This window comes from Bufo gargarizans, chromosome 2 (assembly GCF_014858855.1).
Source record: "Bufo gargarizans isolate SCDJY-AF-19 chromosome 2, ASM1485885v1, whole genome shotgun sequence".
Classification (NCBI taxonomy): Eukaryota; Metazoa; Chordata; class Amphibia; order Anura; family Bufonidae; genus Bufo; species Bufo gargarizans.
In genome coordinates, this window is record NC_058081.1 from 443,401,461 (window position 1) to 443,425,490 (window position 24,030).

Genomic DNA, 24,030 nt, shown 5'->3' on the forward strand with positions numbered 1-24,030 from the left:
GCCCTCACAGGCTTGTTTTGTTGTGGCCTGAATTTCCAGTTTGAGGGTTGTTCACTAACTTGTCTGAATGTCATATAGTTTTATTGCTAAAATGTCTGAATTGTGTGTTTGCTTTCTCTTTCTCATGTCTCCCAACAAATAAAAGGAAAAAGAACTTGTTGTGTGTGTTCTTGCCGCTACTCTCTGGCGCGCAGGTGTGGGTGCATCAAGTACAAACGGAGCAGTGTTTAGTGAGCGCCACACCCAGACTATCAGTGACAACAAACTGACAGGAGTGTGTGCTGGCTGCTAGATCCTGGGGGCTAGCTGGGGGCTTTCTGTGGAGGGGGGAGGGGAAGGAGAAGATGTTATCTTATCCACTGTAGTCAAGAAAGATTGTCCAAACACCTTGGCAGTTTTATGGTATGAGCAAATGGGGCACAGAACTGTGACAGCACGCCCTCCTACATACAGCGGTGTTGGATTTTCACGTATATATACCAGTGTGTTTGTTCAGATGTGTAAAACTGACTAAAACTCTAAAAACTGACTTTGCTGCCTGTAGCAACCACTCGCTCTGCAGCTTTCATTTTCCAAGAGCAGAATCTCAAATGAAAGCTTTGCTGTGATTGGTTGCTAGGACCAACAAAACAGTTTTGATAGATCTCCCTCGAAGTTGTTAAATTCGTTTGAGACATTTCTTAATAATATCTGGTTTTGGGAAAGCAGGCTGCCATTTTATAGTAAGGAGCTCTAACCCAGCTTTCCTGTTTTCATGACTGGAACATCTGCCTTCTTTTGACATTTTGGATTGATAGCTGTAAAGGCTGCTAAATCTAAAGTCCACAGTATCCGGCTCTGCCTGCAGGGGTATTTGTGTGGTCGAAAACCGCCATTTATGTTGGAAAGCAGCTGGATGCCATTATAGTCAACGGGGATCCGGGGGAGTGCAGCAGGATCTGACTATGCCAGATATGGTAAATTCTAGGGGGAAGATTCAAAACTGGCGTAAAGGAAAACCGGCTTAGTCACCCATAGCAACCAATCAGATTCCACCTTTCATTTTCCAAAGGAGCGCTGAAAAATGAAAGGTGGAATCTGGTTGCTATGGGCAACTAAGCCAGTTCTACTTTACACCAGTTTTGATAAGTTTCTCGCTAGTAGTCTGTTCTTCTGCTGGGACAGACTACCGGAGTTGGTTGCCACATATGTGACCTCATTCACACGTGAATATTTTGGTCCGTATTTCAGATCAGTGTGGGGTCATTTTTGAACAGCGCTGTAGAATTCTACCTTTTGTTATGTAGTCTCCCGCCTGGTTATAGCATACAAACACTGTTCGTGTGAACGTGCCCACAGAACAAGGGTTATATATAGATATATGTCTTCCTATTAGAAATCCCATTGCAGCTTACTGTAATGGCTGCTTACAGAGCAGTACAAATGTAGATAGGGCGACATGGGCTCCGTTAATGAATAGGCACACACTGCGCTAATGGTGTACTGCTTGTTGGACTACACAGCTGCAGAGCTGTTCTTGGACCCATGGCAGCGGCGTATCCTCCCTCATGGACATACACATGCACTCTCGGATTGATGAGCAAGAGGCGGACAGGCTGGTGTCAGGTACCATTTTCAGCGTTCATCACCCAGGGGAATAAAGGACTGGGCATGTAAAGGGGTACCGCCAGTGTTGCTAGCACTCTATTTCCACCAGAAGTTTAAGGCTGGCACTGCATGGCGTCGCAAGACGAAAGATTGCTTTTGTGCAGCCATTAAACTGAATAGGGTCGAAGCTACTTGCGAATTGGATACGGTTCAAAGGCTGCTCTGCTACACAGCAATCTTTGGGCATGAGGAGGGTGGCCATTTGCTTCACCCCTAAAAGCCACACATTATAGGCCAGCCCCTCATCATCGGCAAAAAGTACTGGAAGACCTGAAGTTGAGCTGCGCTGGGGTCTGTGCTTCTCTCACCCTCAGTCAGTCACACAGTGACATGTCCGCTCTACTGACTGGGGGTGAGTCAGTCATATTGTAGCTGTAGCTCACACTTAGGGCTTGTTCGCACGACCGTGTGTCCCCCGTGGCCGTATTGCGGCCCGCAATACACGGGGGTACTGGACGTGTGCATTCCGCATCACGGATGCTGACCCATTCACTTGAATAGGTCCGCAAATCCAGAGATGCGGTGCAGAACGGAAGCACGGAACAGACCCCCACGGAAGCACTACTACGGAGTGCTTCCGTGGGTTCCTGTTCCGTGCCTCCGCACCGCAAAAAGATAGAACTTGCTCTATCTTTTTGCGGAACAGACGGATCACGGACCCATTCAAGTGAATGGGTCTGCAATCTGTACGCGGCTGCCCCGTGGTCAGTGCCCGTGCTTTGCAAACCGCAATTTGGCGTCCACAGCACGGGCAGCAGACGGTCGTGTGAACAAGCCCTTAGACAGTGTGGTGCTGTTGTATGAGCGTGACCTACTGAAAAGGACGACACCCCAGCATCCATCCAGGTCCTGCACCACACGGAGGACAGGGTGCCAACATGACAGCTGTTGCGGACATGGAGCCCCAGTCTAAGGCTTCTTTCTCATGTCCATGATGACATCTGTGACAAGATGGTCAGTGGTTCATCTGTGAAGACTCCATGTTTGGACTGTGGGTCATCCGAATTTCATGGACACTGCTAGGCTGGAGAGCATTGACAGCACACGTCTGTGGTCCACGTGTAAAAGATGCTTTAGGGTACATTCACACACAGCAGAAGTTTCTGCAACTAAAAATAAGTTCCAGTCATCTGAACGGGGTTGTTTTGGCAGCAAAACACGTGGATTTCTGCCAACCCTGTTCGGCTGAAGGGGACAGTCGCAGAAATGTCTGCAACAAATGTGCTGTGTGTGAATTCCCCCCGAAGCTGATGGTGTAAGACAGGGGCGTAGCTTAAGGCTCATGGGCCCTGGTGCAAGAGTTCAGCTTGGGCCCCCCTTCCCTCAGTACTTTGTGGCAAGGGACAGGGAAACACATAGCCTTCGTGCCACCTGAGGCAAAAATTGAAACAGCACCCCCCCCCCCTCAATCCAAATTCTACACCTAACCCTTTCCCTTCAGCCAGAGGTGTAACTTGACCAGCATGCATTTTCCATAATACCGGTGTACTCTTATATGACACAAGGGTCTTTGGGCCCCCTCGGGCTCCTGGGCCCGGTAGCGACTGCTACCTCTGCACCCCCTATAGCTACGCCCCTGGTGGAAAATGCGGCTGTGCCACAATCCCACTACAAAATCCACAACATTTAGATTAAAAAGCGCGAAATCCGCAGCGCAGGGTGAATTCCACTCCGGCATGTGAATGAGGTCTTGTAAAATCTCGGCCGGTTTCCCGGTGCTGTAATACGCTGCAGATTTTTCGCCTACAATTCCGCAGCGGAAAATCCACAACCCTGTGTGAAGATCCAACATGGGGGGACCGTCTGGCTGCCTGTATACACACCCTGACCAGATTTACTCACATTTGATCGTCTACCACAAATTATCCTACGTGACTCCCCAATAAACTCACCACACATAATATCGCTGCAGTACATCACCCTGTGTGAATGGTAACCCATAACCATCTGTCTATGAGATCACACCCTTAAATATTGCAATGAGTGATTTTTATTTTTCTTCTCTGAGAATCACAGTCTGTCTGCCCCCCCTCCAACAAAGTAGTGAAGGAGGGGGAGGGGGAGGAGCTGCTCCCCCTCCCCATTTGGAGAGTTGAGGCATGCAACAAGCACACAGGAGCAGCAGCTTTGCATTGGAGAGACACAGGGCTGGATGCTGAGTGCTGGCGGTGATAAGAATCGGCGCTCCTCCCCCAGTATAGAGACAGTGGAGGAGAGAGGAGAGCTCTCCGCTCATACGCGTCCAGACACACACCGGGACGGAGCTGCGCTACCGCTGCGTCCATCTGCGGGACTACTACCCCCAACTTCTCACCCCGTTACTGGGAGGGCGGCTGTGGTTTCCAGCGCTCCTTTCTCCTGGACTTGCCCGTGTGGATGTGACAGAGACCTGGGAAGAGCAGCGATGAGGAGTCGGAAAGAAGGTGGAGGAGGCTGGGTGCCAGGTAAGGAGCCCCCAGGAACCCTTACTCATTGAGTTGGCATGGCTTCAGGAACCCCAACATGTGTTTTTATGGTGGATGGGCGCTGATGCCTCCCCCTTTTAAATGGAGATGATCTAATGTGAGGGGAGATGTTACCCAGCAGAAGAACCCTAAGCTGTTCTAGGGCGTCAACCCCATGAGACTCGGGTGGGGTGTGCGTTCAACCATGTAGAGCAAAAGCTGGGGTAGATGCCCCTCAAAAATGGAGTGAGATGTGGATGGAAGCCGCTTCCATGGATGGGTGAAAGTGATGCTCCTGACATAGAACCCTAGGAAATCCAAGTGGAGATGGGCAAGCCTCAGAGCTGATTACTTACTGGTGTGTAACCCTTTCCCTGCTGTCCAGGGTGATCCAGACTTGAGGATCAGTGATGGGGGAAGCCCTGTTCCTTAAAGCCTGCAGAGCTTTGCTGTGCTCAGAACCCATCTCCCTAGACCTAGAAGATAGGGGATTTAGTGCACCTGTGTATGGAGATTCCCAGGACCGAGGAATCCGGAAAGTAGACTACTCCCTGGCAAGTAATGGGAATCGTGGAGTGAGAACGCACAGATTGCGTTCATTCATCAGTCCCAGTTGGAGGAATCTCATACTCCTTGTCAACTAGGGTCAGTTTCATAGAAAGCCAATGTATCTATCAGTATGGCATGGTGAGGAGGAGAACATACAAACTCCATGTAGATGCGGCTGAAGCTAAGCATGCTGTTGCTCAACATGCATGTCCTAGCAGTAAGGAAGCGCTGAAGGAAGGGGGTCCTTGTGGACACTCTGGGGAGAAACCTATAGGGAAGCTAACCGTTGCCTATAGATCTCCATATAGCAATGTGTTATGGAGAAACCTGTGGGCTTCTAGGTAGGAGTAGAAATAGCGGAGCGTGTCAGTATAGAGAGAATGCTTGTCAGTCAATGGAAGGTCTATAGACGGGCAGGATGTATAATGGTGGGTGCGGGGGCTCACTACGTGTATATAGCCGGGATGTAGAGCGTTATCCTGCCTGAGCTCCTCACTCCTGGTGGTGGAGAACCCAGCTTCACATTCATTACCAGATACTTTACAGAGAAGCCTGCAGGTGTCCTATGAGCACTGATCCAGCTGGGCTCGCCTGAGTGGGACCCTGGAATATGTATACGCAATCTATTCCCCTCGCTATGTAGAAGTGAAAGCCCACCACTATCCATATTTCACCCTTCTGATGGCAAGGCAACTTTTTTTTTTCTTTTCTTTTTTTCTTTTTTATATCCCCCCCCCCCCCCCCTCCTCCTCTTCGGCACTATCCGTTTCACGGACAAGCTGCTGTGTAATATCAGATGTTTTATGCCTTTCTCTCGGTATTTAAAACAATCCTTGAGTTCCCCACCGTCATCTTGGCCAAGAGACTTATTTAATCAGCGAACGCCATTAAAATAAGCCAGTCCGGCTGTAATAAACCGTTCCTATGACTTGGCACTTAAGAGAAGGCATCCGATCTATAAAAGGTAATGAATATGTGGACATGGCACAAACCTGTGAATTAAAGGGTCACTGAATGTCTATGGACAGTGAGCGGCAGCGCTCCCTCCACCTCCCATAAAAAAAGTGCAGCAGTAGTTCGTTTTTTTTTTTAAATGGAGCCTGGCTTCTTGCACTTGTTCAGCCAACCCTTAAGGGTTAATCTAGGCATATTGAGAAATGTTATTGGATTAGGGCAATAAAAGCCTAATGGGGTCAATCCCCGGCTTACTGCAGGAATGGGCACCTCTTATCCCATTATAACTGCAGTCCTGTTACTATACTGATAGGTCATGTAGCATTTTTTTGTGCTGATCCTTTGAGTTCTATTCAGCACCTTTTTTTTTTTTTTTTTTTTTTTGTGCTTGGCGTTTGTCGTTTTTGTGTAGCTTATGGGAAATCTTTGCTCTTTAACCCCAAGTATTGCTGAGGAGTGCACTACACGACGCTGGGTCGCGTTGCCTTTAAAATGCACGTCTCTTCCATTGCACGGGCATGGAAAGAGATTGGTGTGTTGGCTGGCGCTGCGGTCAGTGGCATAGGTCACACCTTTTTGTGTACGTACACAATACCATACATCTTCTCTGGGCACGGTGTCACAGTTCCTCTTGGTTTTAATGAATGCCTGGCTCTCAGCTGTAGCTCTGGCAATCCCCTCTACCTATCGCCCAATCTCCTGCGCCCGTCCTAGGAAATGAGATGCTGAGGATCAGGCTTGCTGTGTGCCAGGCGCTGAGGACTGAATGTTTTATTATTCCTTTTTGATGGTAATATTTGGCTGTGTTGTGTATGTAGATGTTTACTGAACACAATGCAGGAGAGAACTGCGCAGCGCAGCAAGTATTGATTTGACTAGATCTTTTTTCCCCCTAAATGAACCACACAGATTTAACACTTAAGGTGCTTAACACCAAGCCGATCCAGGCGCCGTAAGAATTCGTAAGCCTTTTTGCTCTTTTTATGCTGCAGTTGGGATTAGTTTTTAATAGTCAGCTAGATGGGCGTCTGGAACAAATAACACTTATTCGGGGTGGGGAATGACGGAGCCCTTGACCAAATTGTGGCGGATAATGCCCGTCCTTTCGTCTTGCAGTTTCTACTTGTGCTCGGCGGCAGTAAAAGTCAGACCGTATTAGAGAGGCTGGCTGATCGGGACATGCCAATTGTAGTCTGTCTGCCAGAGGATGACTTGCTATAAGGATGCTGTAGGAATATAGGTCCTGTCCATATAGTATACATGGCTGCGTAATCTACTATGCCGCCCGTCATCCCGCATACATAGGGATAACGGGCTTGGGTTTTTAGGTAAATTAGGCATTTTCACATTGCTGACGTGAGTGGGGATGACTCTCGGCCAGCACCGGTGATGGAGAACCACGTACCACTTGTTGTGTCAATGTGAACCACAGGGTATGAGACTATATATAAGGGGTTAAAGTAAACCGTGCCACTTTTAACCCATCTCGCTGTCCGGTGAGATGGTCCATCTGCGGCAGACTTGGCTGGTTATATCGTGGAGATCGGCGAGGCCAGGCCGTATCTATGATGCAAACTATAGGGGCATCTATAAGTATTCGTCTGGAACATGAGAGCGGCTGCTGCGTTGATGGCTGCTCTTTGAAGCTGTGTAATTTATTTTTTTATTTTTTCCCTTCGTCATCCACGTCTTCATGATCTGCGGGTGGGTTTTTTCTTTTCCCTATGCGTGATGCCAGAAGGCAGTCAGCGGCACAGTATGGAGAGTCTCATAAAAATGAAGCGTGATTATGTATGTAATTGAACGGTGTTAATGTACTGTTATAATGGATGTCAGGAACTGACTTCCTACAATGCAGTTGTGTGGAAGCTGAAGACTTTTTATTTTTCCACTCTCCCCTACTGAATCATACAGATTTATAGATCGCTCCTTCAATATACTGGGAGAGGCAAGCCCCGTAAAAATGTACTCCTGTGTTACATGAAGAAATATATGGGATTGGGGGGAGCAGGGCACCAGAGATGAATGGATTTCCTTTATTATTTTTTTTCTCCCTGGTTGCTTCTCTAGTCCAGTCCATTCTATGCTGTTTTATGCCATTTTATATAGTATTGTTCCGTATTTTCCTATACATCGCGTGTGTATCTGTTCTCCTGACTCGCAGCCAATGGCAGATACACTGTATCATCATCATCTTCATCAGCTGCATGATCCGAAATATTAGAGTGCCTTGCTGTGTTGTTACCGAGGACCCGGCTGATATATTCAGAGCTGTCATTTAAGCATTATGCCTCGCGTATTTTCCAACGCCTGTATGCTTTCAGTCGCAAGGGCTGACATTTGGAAATATTTCTCCGATAGCCTTTTGTAGTATTGGTAGTTTTTGCTCCTCTCTGGGTGAGACGCTTAGCGTCGTCGTATGACTGTTTGCATTGTAATCTGATGCTTATTTGCTATCCCTCTAGCAGCCTCCGACTTTCTCTCTGTCATCCAAATTGTAATGAAACAGCCCGCAGAATGTTTGAATCTGTGGTTTTTGGTCATATTAGGTATTTTAACTCCTTATCCTAGTTATTTTCAATTTTTCCGTTTCGCTACCGTAGATTTGTACAGGAATGGAGCAAAGCTGTTTCAGAGACAGCGCTGCGTGACATGTGAGTTTATAATTACCAGATTTTTATTTTTTTCCCTTTTCACTCTGCCTGTGGTTGGGGTATCCTGCATTGTCTCTAACAGCCACTGGAGGCAGTGTAGAGTCATTGAACAGGTGGGCAGCAGGCTCGTCTATATACCATACACCTATATAATATACATATAAATCTGGGTCTTCCAAGCCTTCCTTGCCTGTAAATGAAGTGAGGCGCATCCTTTCAGTCCGTTCTCCCCGAGTTTAATGTACACGCTTTTAGTGGCGCATATTAAGCATGCAATAATTCTTTCAGGTTCTGTCTGGCAATCCGATTACATTTGCGAGTGATCACGCAGACAACATCCTTTTCGGCATTTATGGGGATGAACGTCAAGCGTTGTAAAACTGTAGCCGTTTGACCATTTTAAAAACAGATGTTTGCTGAGAGCTGAACGTAAATGAGAGGTGAGAAATCCCATAAAATGTGCATTTCGAATAAGCGATGGGGAATGCTGATTTAACTCTCTTATCCCCAGAAGCGACAGGTTCATGTTGTACATGTAGAGTCTCTGCCAACACAGCTACCGAGATAGATCTTCTAAAATACATTACAGTTCTGTAATATAATAAGGAACCTACAATGGCGTCATAGTAAATGCAGCAGACGCTCATGCCCTATACTAGTCGGTTGGGTGTTCTCTAGGAGGTGTCGAATTTACCACAGCACACTGTGCAAATGTGTCGGGTTAGTACAAATCAATTCTTCCTGTTTTCCCAAGGACAATGACTCCCTGCCGGACCAAAAGGTATGGCTGTCCTAAATAACAGATGGGCTGGCTATTAGGTGGTCTTACACTGACGTGACATCTTCAACTGTTTGATGATAAAGTCCACAGCTGAAGACCCTTTCCGGAGACAAGTTGTCAAGAATCTATCACTGAAACAAATGTTATCTGAGATTGGCTCGGTGAAACGCCTCACATTTGTAATGTCGTGTTTTTTTTTTTTTTTGTTTTTTTTTAATAACAAATAGGTTGACGGGGTTTTTATCGCGTTTTCTATGTTTTACCCAAAGGAAGAAAATCCTAATTGTGTAACCAAACCTTTAAATATTTCACTTTTTGGGGCATCATAATTGTTGAGCAAATTAGATTTGAGTTTGTAGATTTATCTTCTGGACTTAGTTTGGTGTAATGTTCAAGAACTATATATGTTCTGGTGAGTTCCCTTTGGCGCCTAGACTTGACTTGGCTCCAAAGCTTTACAAATTACTTTTGACTCCTGGTGACCATGTGAATTGTATTTCTTCAAACACCTTGTCTTCTCTTTTGGGTTTAAAGACTTCTTTTTTTTTTTTTTTTTTTTCCTTCCTTTTGGCATGTCCATGATTTCTGAAGTATCATCTCTGGATCTTGTTGTCCTTCATCACCTTCTGTTTTCCCCCATAAGTGTCTTTACAAATCGTTGGTTAGTCTCATGTGTCCAAGATAAGATAAAGCTTCCAACTGGTCAATTCTGCTCATAATTTGTTGGATGTTCCTCCCAATTTAGATTGTGCACACTGAAAAAAATGCTAATATTGATTTGGAAAATAAGCGTTTTGTAGGTCATTTGTGTCGAGCTTCATTATGATTGTTCGGCTTTTCTACCTCCCAACCTCTGTGTTGACCATATTTCTAGTCTGTGGAATACACGTTATATTTTTGCTTGCTAACCGACCCCATGTATGTACAAGCTGTGACCTGCAATCAAACCAGGATCTCTTGTGCTGAGGCACCTATGTTGATGCCTCAGAACAGGAGATGCCTTTAGGCAGCCGATGTGCTTGAAGTGTCAGGTGTAACTAAAAGGCTATTTTAACACTTTAATGAATGCCTGTAAAATTGGAATGAGTTATGGATATCATGGACTTTCGATCTTTGTGTGTGGGTTTTTTTTTTTTTTTTGTATATTTAGCTGAAGTTTCAGAGGTTATAATCCTTTTGAGGCTTTGATAGACTTTACTGTGGGCTTGGTTGTAATGTATTTCATATTTTTCCTTATTTTAAAAGGAACATGTTGACAGTCGTATGAGCTTTTAGTGTAGAACATGTTGGATACTATGTGAAGCGACTGCAGCCTACAGTATATTGCTTGACATGGTTTGAGTACTTGGCGTGTTGGCTCTTAAGTTCATCCATTCAGCATGTTTATTGTACGTTATTACTCACAGTTGCCATTGTTTCCTGCCATTGAATGATGTGGCTTTAGTGGGAAGAAAGAGTTGATGGGTGCTAATCCTAGACAATGGAATTTGAAGAGTTGAGATTATGGATTTGGAGAAATAAATGTCTACAGTTATGTTTCTGCTGGCATAATGACCATACCTATTCATGTGATATGGTTTGTTATATGTTGTTGAAGCAATGAAAGCCCCCACCCCACCACAACCTTCCTAATGAATGAGTTGTATTGAACACCTTGAACAATGAAGCATGTCACACATGTAAGGCCGGATTCACATCAGTTTAGTTTTCTGTTCTTATCTCTCAGAAGAGCAGAAAAATAATCCAAAAAAACAGATCCTGTATTTTAAGCATCCGTGATGCACTTTTTAGCCATTTCCATCTTGGATCCCTTATTTTAGAGGGGGAAAAATACTTTGTAGGACTCCCCCCACCCCCGTCTAAAATAACAGATCGCAGGCTGAAATTGCTAAAATGGATGCAAAATGTGCATAACTGAGTGTAATGGATGCTTAAAATACAGGATCCGTCAGAAGAACAGAAAACTAAATGGTGATGTGCTCACATCCATGTACCCCTTTATTTGTAGGCTTGTCTTTCCACGGTCCAAAAAATAAAACGCAGAATGATCCTTGTATCTATTACTTGCTTCTCCAGTAGATCTAATTTTAATGTTGGCTGTATATGTCTTCCATATCTGCAACCAGAAACCCTTTGATAACCTGAATTGGTTTGGTGGGCATGTTGGTTGCTTTTTGTCTCCACTTAAAAAGGCCCTTTGCCTTCCGCTATGGCTATGTGGTGGCACCTTTCCCACAGCGACCTCTTTGACTTGACTGCATTAGTTAATACCGTATATACCACAGAGTGGCGTATGTACAAATGTAGCTAGTCTGTGACCAATATCCAGGTATATACGTTCACAGGGAAGTAGGAGACCATGGCGTATTGATCAGGAGCGTATAGAAGCTGGTCACTGCAAAACAGTGGTCTCTGGGGCTATACAGCGATAGAGACTTTCTAAGATGTTACCATAGAAACAGAGCCTTGCTTTGACGCTAGGTGGAGAGCCTGTCAACATATTGGCATCAAAGTGGTTAACCCGTCTTCGTCAGAAACCACAGTTCTGTATGCTGCATTACGGTGTGGAAGTAACCATTTATTTTCTTGTGTTTTTATATGGTTTCTTATGGATTTATTTCTGCCCCTACCTTCCTCTTTATAATATGAAATTCTTTTCTGTAGAAATAGCTGCTGCACGTAGTATAATGTGTCCTCGACCAGCCATACGCATCAGATGTAGGTCTGCCGAATCCGCAGATTTTTGGTAGGACTGGCCAACAAGTCTAATATCTATGGATGCTTCCAGATTGTCCATGATGGATTTAGCCAACCCCGATTCCCCCTAAAACCGGTTGTTTGACTATTTCTCTTTTTAAACAGTTGATGTGAAAAGCAATTTTTTTTTTATTTTTTTTTCGGCTGTAAAATGTCTGGACCAATTTTACGATTTGATATTATTTTTTTTTCTTCTATATCTGTAATGATCAATACTTATACTTCCTTAACATAGTATTTTTAGAAGGTGTTGGAAGACATTGGTTGCGGTCAGCGGCTATAAAATTTTTACGTACGTGCTTCCAATTGAAAATGAAACCTTCAATTGCTGGTTTTTAACTCTTGTTGCTATAACCTTTAGTGATGACCGCAGCGAAGGATGGTGTAAAGACTAAACACAGCTAGCTCTATTAGATGGCTACACTTAAAGGGGTTGTCTCGCTTCAGCATTTATCATTAGTAGGCACTTACTAATGTATTGTGATTTGTCCATATTGCCTCCTTTGCTGGTGTCATTCATTTACATTATACACTGATCGTACCCAAGGGTTATGGCCACCCCATAATCTAGTAGCGGTGGTTGTGGGGAAAAAGTGGTGGCCTGTGCGCACGCCCGCAGTCCTTGTCACCATAGAGGCTGATGCGTTTTTTTCTATAGTGTGTGTGCAAGCACGGCCATCTCTGCTGAATAAAAGGACAACTAACCATTTTATTTTCTGGTGTTGTATTTATATGGCTTCCTGATTTTTGTGCTTCTACCTTCCTTTTTTATAATGTAAATTACTGTCTTGAAAAATTCTTTGCCGTAGTAATAGCTGCTGTATAACGTATCCTTGACCTTGACTGGCCATAACACTGCTCGTTTCCAGGTGTTATGACCACCCTGCCATCCAGCAGCAGTGGCTGTGCTTGCACTGTCCCTGTCACCAGAGAGACTGGTGCCTTTTCCTATAGTGTGCAAGCATGGCCACCACTGATGGATTGCAGGGTGGTCATAACCCCTGGATACGAGCAGACTGCAGTGTATAATGTGATGGAAAAACAAATCAAGCCGGCAAATGGCTTCTATTAACGGTCTACATGGAAAAGGTCATTTGCTGAAGTGACACAACCTCTTTTAATCTTCTGTCTACAGTTGAATTGTGTTACTGAACTGTCTAACTTGTAGTTGCAGAACCTCCTCAGTACCCGACTCGTAGTGGTAGATCGTCATCCAGCACTTGATGACTTTATTTTGGACATAAAATGAACTACTTCATTGTCCTCACAGGAATCCTCTGACAATGACCCAACATTCTGGGGGAGACTTCTAAAGTTCAGCGTTTCCACACCCTCACCACTGCTTTTTTTTTTTTTTTTTTTTTTTTTTTTTTTTTGAGGGCAGCATAAAAAATGTTATTTGCGCAAACTTTTTTTTTTTTGTGTGCAAATAAGTCTGAATTCTCAAGTTTGCGAATGTTTTACCCTTTTGAGTCTGTCGCGTTGCAGTGCGACACCATAGACTACCATTATAAAAATTGTTGCGCTACGTTGGTGAAAATGTTGCAGTGTAGTTGTGCCCTATATGTCGTGCGACAAATGTCGTCGTGTAGACCTAGCCTAAGGCTACTTTCACACTGGCGTTTTGACTTTCAGTTTGAGATCCATTCAGGGCTCTCACAAGCGGTCCAAAACGGATCAGTTTGCATTCTGAATGGAAAAGGATCTGCTCAGAATGCATCAGTTCAGTCTCCATTCCGCTCCATTTCCGTCTGACGAAACTGAGCCAAACCATGTAAGTCAATGGAGACGGATCCGTTTTCTATGACACAATCTGGCACAATAGAAACTGTTGTTCAAGAGGGATCCATCTTGGCTATGTTAAAGATAATACAAATGTATCTCTTCTGAACGGATGCAGACGGCTGTATTATATGAATGCATCCGTCAATGACTGATCCGCACCAAATGCGAGTGTGAAAGTAGCCTTAAAGAGGTGGTTCAGGAGCAACAAAACATAAAAATTCCTTCTCAGTTGTCTCGGCCTGTCTGCAACTTCTGGGACCTTCTTGTTTTTCTTAGCCTTGTTCTTATCTAGTAATGGGCCTGTAGACAATGGATAGACTGTTACAATGGTCATAGTCCTCCTTCCTGGAGAGGTTTCAAGGTGGACTTGTGACTCCTGGAATGAACGCAGTTGAGACAGTCCAGCTTGAAGGTGAGTGGTGACTGATCCTGGAATCCCAGTCAGTGACCCCCGGTTTTATTATCATGTACTGAAGATCAGACCTTTCACCCTCACACGTCCATTACATGCTATTCAGCAGGCGTCAGTTATTTCCCAAGAATGTAATCCTCTGTTGAGTAAACTTCTGATAAGTGCTAATACCGGGAGCGGAGTCTGGCTTTGTTTGAATGCCTATATGGCTTATGGCTATTGACAGGCATCAGTATATTGTGCTGCTCATGTAGACGCCCAGTTGTGTTATACTCCCTCCGGATTGTGCCTCCTGTCTAGCAGGAGCGGTGTTCTCCTTAATAATGTAGGACCCAAAATATCAATAGAAGGTGGCTGAAAAAAAGCTTACACAATAGTTATTTTTGATTTGTTACTTCTACATTATTATTAATTGGAATGGAGATTGTGTGTGAATTTTTTTTTTTTTGTTAAAATGGGTTAATCTTGTGTGTTGAGTGAAGTCTTGCTTCCATTATGTATTAAAGCTGCTGTTAGCAAATTGGTTCCCTTGTAATCCGCCTACATATCTGAAGGAGCAGTGAGTTTATTTTTTAGAACTGGTTGGAAATCGCTATGGAGCATTGATAAGAGTGCCATTAGTCCCATGAATTAATGTGGGCATAGCTGATCAGTTGTAATATTCCCCTATAGAGGAAATACAGGATTACACAATTTCCATTTAAATCAATGGTCTGTGTAATACTTGTCATGTCCTCCAGAGAGGCATTCTTTGTTGCCTCTCTCTTCCCCCAGCAAGTTGATGGTGTTCGCTAGGGGTCCATGCTCAGAATACACTTGTAATGTGTGGTGTGTTTTTGCAGCGTTTTTCTGTCTGAGATGTGGTGCGGAGCAAGACAGATCCGTCCTTACACACAATGTAAGTCAATGGGGACGGATCAGTGGTGTTCATGAGGGATTAGTCATGGCTATTTTAGAGATGATACAATTGGATCTGTTCATGACGGATGCAGGCGGTTGTATTGTGACCGAATCGTTTTTGATGATCCATGATGGATCCAGCAAAAAACGCTAGTGTGACAGTAGCCTAAATTATTTTCTAAACTAGTCATTCTTTAGTCATTTCTTTTAGGCTGCCCATAGATCAGTCAGCTAGATCTTCAGTCTTCAACATACAGATGGCCCTTTGTGTTGGCCAGATAAGCAAGTTAAATTGGTGTGTTGGTCAAAAGTCACAAAATGTCGGGGTTGTTTGTCAGTTACAATCATTGTGAGACTGGTGTTGGTGCTTGGCACAAATCCTCAGACCAAAGTCTTGTGCTTATTCATCGTACTGTTATTTTTCCCAACTTCCCCATAAGCGTGCTTGGTCAAACATCCATTATTTCCATAGATAGAAATATGCAACTGCCAGCAAAGAGTGCATTCACATAGATGCAGACTATCGGAGTTCACCGTATCCAGCATAGCTAGACACTACCAGATTTCCATTGGTGCGATGGGATCTGAAGATGTAGTGGTATTTGTCTGGCCAAAAGCCAACATTTATGCCTGAATCGGTACACGACTGTCAAACCATTGAGGGTTAGATGTTCTGGCTCCATTAAGTTTTCCTAAAATGGTACAAGTAGGGATGAGCGAACTTCTGTTTTACAATTTCGGCGTACAAGGTTCGGGTGATCTAAGAATTCCGTTATAGATTTCACTCCCGCGGACCGTAACTTGTAGTCCGTGATGGCGTAATCCGTAACTGAATTCTTGGATAATCCGAACCTTGTACGCCAAACTTGAAAACAGAAGTTTGCTCATCCCTAGATATAAGTTAAGTAGAGATTGAAGATTGGCAAGAATACAAAAGAATTGATGGGAAGCAGAACCAACTTCCCTGTTGGCCTTTTCTAAGAAAGTTCAGAAGCGCTGACTGCATTGCCAAAGGTCAGCGCTGTCAGCCAGATGCACTATTCCTCTACCTGTCATCAAAAATTACCTGTGCCCTGGTCCATTTTGACAGTTGAAAGGCTGTGCGGTTCTGGATGTTGGTCGAGAAGTATTTGAGTATTTCCAGTGGTCTCATTGTAGAAGCCATTTCTCTTTAGACTTCTGGCTGTGTTCACATTGGGGCAGAATTATTACTAACAAATGTGCCAGAATTCTGGTGCAGTGTGTGCTACAAAGCAGGCGTACATGCCTCAAACCCTATTTATTACTTGTTTTGACACCTTTATGCCTCCTAATGGGAAAGGGCATGGCTTTAAAATGTGATCTTGTGCACCAGAAAAGTGGGACATTTACTAACCTATTTACGCTACTTTTGTGGTGTAACTAGGTTGCACGTTTTGTCGCACACGATTTGTGCAGCAAAATGTGCAACACTTCCCTCTTCAGACCAGTTTCAGAAGGGAGGGGGAGGCACCGCAGGCCCACCACATTTATCTTCTTGCCAGTTTTCTGGCATGAAGAAAGACCTAACTCTGTAGCAGATAGGAGGCTGGTGTAGATTTAAGTGTCGCACAGCCGGAAGATGTGCCAAATATATGAGAAGCGTGCAGCTCTACATAAATCCATCCTCAAGCAGCACAGAGGGAATCAGGACTGACATACAATATGCCCATCTTGATTGATGTTCCCCAAAGTGCTTAAAAATTTGGCGCACTTTATGGAGTGAAATAAGCCAACAAATACTGCGGTGGTGTAGAGTTTACAGGTACGCCTGACTTATTATCCTGCATCAGCCACGATGATAAATCTGGCACAGTTTAAGCCTGTCTAGTCCATTTTCACTGCCTAAGGCCTCATGCACACAACCGCAAAACACTGATACCAGCCGTGTATATTCTGGAACATCCTGTCCTATGAAAAATGAGAAATGTCTATTTTCTGCAAAACACTGATACTAGCTGTGTATATTCTGGAACGTCTATTCTTTTCCGAAAAAAAACTGCTCCTATAAAGTGAATTCACAGCATCCTAATGGCTTATGCTCTGAATAACCATCTCACTGCGGTTCTACTGCACTATAGTCATCGCATTGTGACTACAGTACAGTAGATCAACAATGGGCATTTGTGGTGCTTGTCTTCAGTGGTGCTCACATTCTGATTTTCCCAACCTTAAAACTTGCTAGAGATAATTTTATGGGACAGCAATAAAAAAAAATACTGCAGCTCCACTACAAAACCATATGTATTACTTACTTTTTATTTTATTTTTTATTCATGGATATGGCTGTGGATTTCACCCTCTTCATTGGAAAGGATGAAATCCACAGGGGAGATTTGCTGCATAAATTGATATGCTGTGGGTTTCAAATCTGTACTGCAGGTTTTGTTTTGTGGCGTGTGGATGAAAGATGACTGAGGGTTAGGTCCATAGGTACAAAGGGTACACAATGCCACACAGACAACAGTTCTTACCCAGCAGTAAAGTTTGCTGAACAGTAGTAATGGATTAGTCACTAGGCATATACAGTGGATATAAAATGTTTACAGGTTTGTGATGTAAAAAAATTAAACAAAGATAAATATGGTTGCATAAGTGAGCACAACCTTAAACTAATACTCAGATTGGATTCAAGTCATGGATCTGGCTGGGCCATTCCAAGTCAGTCTGTACACACAGTGTAGGGATCAGCCACCACTCTACATCCCTTGGACTCACAGGCTTCGATTCTCTTCTGAGCATCTCCAGAATTATCTGTCGTGGGGCGACTGAGAGACAAGGTCTGAGCATGTTACTGTGTATTATTCGAGTCTGCCTATCAGAGTCTTCCCTTTGGACATCGTAGACTGGGCCTTCCGGAAACGCTTGACGTTTCACAAACTGCGAACAATATACGGATCTCTGTATCCACTTGTATGTTTTCTCAGCTCCAAGGTGGGCACCCTTTTCATGTCCCTCGAAGACAACTTTGGGTATTACTATTTGCCACCTTTCTTCATGATCAGTAGGTAGAAACACCATCCGGTGCATGATTTCATTTCGGATTCGTAGCCGATCCCACTGCTGCAGCTTCCATCCATCTGAGGACAAGTGACTTTTCTGTTCTATCTTGGGCCATAGGCCAGTCTTCACCCAATGTTTGATATTCAAGTCAGGATCATCATCTTGCACTATTCTTCAGTGTTCCCTTGCAACACCGTGTTAACGGTGGCCACCCCACTTGAACTGGCCACGGGTGACTGCTCAGGCACTCTGCCAAGATCGAGTATCTCAGTCCTTGTCCACCTCACCTGCTGGGACTTCCCCGGTGACTCAGGACAGTGCATCCGCATTTGCATTGTCCTTACCGGCACTGTATTTGATGGTATAATCAAACTTCGCCGGCCTTGCCATCCATTTCTGTTCCAAAGCGCCCCGGTTCGCATTCTGCAGGTGAGCCATCTGTGTACAGTGTGAATGGTCTGTCATGCTGAGCATATGCCAGGATGGGGGCACTAATCTGGGCTTTCTTTAACTCGTCAAATGCTTGCTGCTGAGGCAGTCCCCATGATGAGTTGTCTTCAGACCCTGGGTGGTCCCTCTCGAGTTCGTTTAGTCCGGCAATCTTCACAAAGCCTTTTATAAATCTTCGATAATACCCAGCCAATCCTAGGAATGCTTTCACTTCTCAAAGCATCTTAGGTTGCAGCCACTTCCTCACTGCCTCTTTCTTGCTCTCCGCAGGACGAACTCACTCAGCTGATACAGGGCAAACTGGGGAATCGTCTTATCTTCACACTGGAAGCGAGTGAATAATCTGGACCGAAGGGTGCCAGTACAGGACATTTCTCCGTAAATAGACTCTAGTATCGAATATAGCATCCAGTGTCTTCCTTTCCTCTTCTGGATGAAGAATAACTGTGCGTCTAGCAAACCCCTTCAAGGGCATTCAGCGCCACATCTGATTATAGATTTGGAGCCAAATTGTACAACCTGAGGGTGCTTTTAAGATGTGCGGCCCAGTCTTCTAACAGCATATTTTGGCCGTCAAACCGCACTAGCTGGTTCAACACTGCTTCTGCAGGCAAACTCATAGTCGGAGCTACTCTCACGGCAGGAGGGGTGAAAACGCCATGGAACTGGTTGGGTTCTGCATGGCGATCAATGTACCCTGCTTGCAGCGCCAAATGAAAGAAGACCGAGGGTTACGTCCACAGGTACAGAGGGTACACTATGCCACAGACACCGTTTCTTAGCCAGCAGTAACGTTTACTGAACAGTAGTAATGGATAAGTGGCTAGCCATATATAAACAGGATAACAGAGCATAAATTAAACAGTAATACTGCCTAACGCTAAACTAGCTATTGCTAAATATTCCCCCCCACAGTCCATAAAGCAGCCTGGCTGCGCCTGAATATTCCTGAGCAAGCTTTGTCTTTGGGGTGCACCCTAAGTATTGTCACTGGTGCAGTACAATGAGGTGTGACGCGGCAGAGCTGCACTTACAGTTCCTTGGGTACTTTGCTAAGTTCTTGGTACTTTCCTTGATTCCACTGGTCCACTCCAGAACTGGACCGTACAGCTACGTGCTTCCCGGATTCGTTGCAGTGAATCTTCTCTCTGGGTTGTACTCGGAATCCACTGTAAACCAAAATTCCTCTTCCAAGCTCCACAGCAAGTCCTTCCTGACATCCTCAGCATTTCAGACTCTCTCCCCTTTCTGCTCAGCATTGGAACTGCTCCCTTTCCTGGGAGAGTGTGATGCAGCAAGTGATTTGCCAAGTGTAGTCTCAAAACTGCAATTACAGTTCACCATAACCCTTCTCAGAGTCCTAGCCTGCCCCTGAATTATCGGTATTTTGACTTTGCAAGGTAAATGTATATAAGAATTTTCTCCATAGTAAACTTCAATGTAGATTAGTCCTTTGCTGCCATCTACTGTCCAAACACATTTATAGATGGCAATTAACACTCTACATTCAATAACACTAGTAAATCTTGCTTACACCCTTGCATTCATGCGAGTTCTTAAAATCTCATCTGATGGTATGTTACAATGCTACAGATTTTCCTCATGAAATCTGCAATGTCAAGTCTGTGGCATATCCGCTATGGGTGACTGTAGCCTAAATTAACTTTACTCCATGTAACCACTAGATTTCTGGCCAGTTTCATTTGAACGCTCATTCCCAATAATTGGCCCATATAAATGAACAGCTAATGGCTGTCGGCAGCATATCTTGCTGTGTAATCGGATGTGCTGCTGATAATTAACAGAACTTGATGTGGGAGGAACAACTGTAGTAGTCATTCTTCACATTCAGGTTGCATCAGCCTTGTAATCCGTCTAGTGCAAACAAGCACCAATGGATGCGTTCTCATCCATCGGCGCTTGCACTGCCGGAACATTATTAAGCATTGTACGTCTAATTTCCCACAATTGAGTTTTCTGTCTGGATGCATTCCGTTTTGCGAATGGACAGCATCAGGAGTTAATCCTGACCTATTCATTTCATTAGTTATATGAGGTGAAACTATTCTCATGTGCATATACCAATCGAAATGAATGGGTCAAGAATTGGTATGGATGCTGTCCATTTGCAAAACAGAACGCATCCAAATAGAAAACTTGCTCATGTGAAATCTGCCTGTGTTGCACTGCATGTACGGAAGGACCACCTGCTGTTCACAACTGGGTGAGGATCACTGCCGTAAAGGGAACTACAAAGACATTTCCTGGTTATTTCTGGCTACCATACTATGAACTGGATCAGCTGTTGTGGAAACATGAAATGGAGAAATAAAACATTATAGTAAAAAAAAAAAAAATCCTCCTCTACTTGACAACCCCATAGAAATTTAGGAATGCCTAAGTCTGTCTCTGTACTAGAGTACACTTTTACAACAAAGGTCACTCCGAGAACTCTGCTACAAGTTTTATCCAAGGATATTTTGCTTAAAATCTCCCAAAGCCGTTCTAAATCCTCTGGATAGTGTTGTGACCACATACTTTGAGGTAGACTGCTGTGACTGATTTAAAGTGGACTTTGGTCAGGCTGAAAACTTATCTACAAAAGTAGCTGGCTGGGGTGTTCTGCTAAATTACACTTAGAACATTAACTTGTCTGATGGGCGGTAGTCCAAGATATTTGGCACAAGTAAAGCTTGTGTTCTTTCTTGGTGGGAGGCCTCCCTCCCCCTATATAAAATACTCAGAAGGTATATATTAAAGCTACTTTACCTTGTGTTTTTTATTTGAGGCAGGACTAAGATATTAAGGATTCGAGTTACAGGCCGCCTTTGGCTTCTGAATAGGTGTGTACAGAAGTATGGATGTGCCGTGGGGACACGGACAGTAGTAGCTCATTAACAGTTAGGTGAGAATAATTAATTTTTTATTTTTTTCACTTTAGGACTCAACCTGGTAGTTCTACTAAAGGATCAGTACTGGTAACACTGGGCAGCACTTGGGATATTAGAAAGTTGTCACTGTACGCTGTCTTGTTTCATACTTGACAACCTTTTTAACAGTTTCTGTTGTGGTCTACCCTCTTATCCCTACAATATAGCATAATCTCTTCTAGTTTGGTTGTCTGGAGGACAATAGAGCCACAATGGACTGTGGCAGTTCCTGAAAAGTGCACAACAGGCAACCTCTTTGATTAAAACAGTGTTGACTATTTTATGGTCTTTGGGTTTGAAACCCTGTGACTAGACCATATTGTAAAAATAAGTCCCTGTTAAAGTTTTCACATGTACCCGTAAAGCTCCATAGTTCTTCTTGTGTATCTTTGCTGTAAAAATGCTAATGCCTAAAACATATAAAAAAAAAATCTACATAGTAGATGATTCTGCAAATTTCTGTTACTAAGAATTGATGAATTGCCATCGAACCATCTTTGAAAACCAAGGCTTGGCTACATAACCAGTCTGTTTTTCAGTTTTTATCATGAACCTGTCATGTTGACATCTTGAATTGCTCCTCAGGCTTGGCGTTTTTATTTGCGGTAAAAGGGACTGAGTCACGTGGCTGCCTGGACAATGTAATCTGTGGATGTTATTTGAAAAGAAAACAACATTCACTCCTAAATCCTGTTAATTAGCTTTATTATGTGCATTGTAGGTTTTGACCCCTTCGCTTTGGCTTTTATGCCAGTCTGTGCTATGAGAGCTGGCCCTTTACCCAAATGTTCTGCCATTTATTGTACTGTAATAATCAAGTCTTTTGTATGACTGGCTTCAGATCTGCTCAAATTTTCTACCTGGTTCATTGGGAAAAGGTGTTCACTGAAAAACTCTATTGAAATGTCTCCAAACCTCTCTCAAACAAAGCTGAATTCCTGCTAGGATAATATTTCTTTGCAGTAGCATAGCAGGCTTCTTGTATAACATTTATGTAGAGACCAGAGAGCTGAAGAACAGATAAGACCTATCTTATTTTTAGATACCTTGATCTGCCCCTGAAAAAGTAAGAGGACGTGTATTTTATGCTTTTATAGCACAAAAAGGGTACATGCAGTGCATCTGCTCTTTCAATCCCTATCTCCACTAGCCCAACATAATTTTTATTTACACATGTAAAGATTCTGGTATTTCACATGTATTTGGACTATCTGGAAGATGCCTACACAAGTATAGAGAAATTGTACAACCTTAAAGCTAGTCTCACACTTTTTTTACATTTTTTTGGGGGGCTATTTTTCTCAGACATCTAACATCCTAACACTGATTTATTGACCTGGTCAGACTTGTAGGAGATGCTCTTGAAATTACTGTATCTTTCACCCGCTACGCACCTAGATTTTAGAGGAGGAAATTTTAAGGAAAAAAAAAACAAAAAACATCAGATCTCTAATATTAATCAGATGTCAGATAAGACCCTCAATGTTGATTTACACCTTAGACCGCTCTCCCCCCCCCCCCCCCGAAAGACCTCAGATGATCCTGATGTTAATCAGACCCACAAACAGACCTCAGATCAGGCCCCAAATGATAACTGGACCTCGGATCAGCCATAAAATAAATAAAAATCGGCTCGCCACTCCTGAGATCCAGCGATCTTCTTGCTGCACTGTGTAGTGACTCTATATCGCACTGCATGATGTCCGTGTATGCCTACATCCTCATGCTTTGCACAGCATGTGGCATAGGAGAAGACCAGGGAGTGGTGAGTATAGACCCAGCACAGGGAGAGCTGTATTCACATCTCCCCGGTCTTGCTGTACTAATGAACAAATCCATAATGGAAGCGCTCGTTAGTATTTGCCCTATAAGATGCACTGACCTTTCCCCCCCAAAAAAAGTTATGGGGGAAAAAGCGCATCTTATAGGGGGTGAGAAGGTAATTTTCAGCAGAGCGGTGACCATGGAATACAGAGGGTAAAAACTGGACACAGACAACTCTACAGATGAAAAAGTATTAGTTTTGTACCCCCCCCCCCCCCCCCCCCAAACCACACATGTCAAATGGACATGGAAATATCAGCAAGGTCTGAAGTGATATTTTTACTTCAATAATGTTTAAACACTATTTTATTATTTTACTTTGTATACATTCAGCTATAGATGACGCGGCTTTACAAAGGGTAAACTTGCTAATTCTTACCATGGTTAGCTAGATGTTGTAGTATTTTTCTCTTTCCCTCTTGTGTTGACTGCACTTGGCAGTAAATCTTGATTGTATATAGAGACTTAAGAATGAATGGGGTTTGGTTGCATAGAGGGAGCAATGCATCAGGAAGTCAGGCGTGCCGAAGTGACTGGCTGAAGTGCAAAACCACTTGATCAAATGCCCCATCAGCTCCATCTCTCCTGTGCTCACAAGGCCTCTGGAGCGTTGCCGTTCCATCTTCAAGAAAGAAGTTCATACACAGTGACACAGCCATGCAGAATGAATCCGGAGCCTATGTACTTCTTGCTGCGACATGATGTATAGACTGACGCCTGGCTCTACTGTGCTGAGACTTCACCTTTTTACCCTAACCCAAAAAAAATCGCTTCTTGTACAGGCTTGGCCGTTGTTTCCCATATCCCCCTCAGAAGGATAACAGGCCAGTTTATGGTTTTTGGCTATAAAATATAATCTCTTGCACATTGTGCAAAATTCCTCCTTATTTTACGTATCCCTTGCTTTTTCGAGCAGTGTTTC

General features: G+C 43.9%; 1 protein-coding gene across 5 annotated transcripts in view; it reads left to right on the forward strand.

Moving 5' to 3' along the window:
- The first annotated feature begins 3,805 nt into the window (after positions 1–3,805).
- The window catches only part of PCDH1 (protocadherin 1), a 184,228-nt gene continuing 164,003 nt past the window's right edge, over positions 3,806–24,030 (forward strand). For 4 of the 5 annotated variants that reach the window (XM_044280960.1, XM_044280967.1, XM_044280968.1 and 1 more), the window contains exon 1: positions 3,806–4,091. In XM_044280960.1, the coding sequence (XP_044136895.1) occupies positions 4,052–4,091 (40 nt within the window). In that variant the 5' untranslated portion in view covers positions 3,806–4,051. Of the gene's footprint in view, positions 4,092–6,341; positions 6,385–24,030 lie in introns of those variants that run through there. The other variant, XM_044280963.1, reaches the window with a different exon arrangement.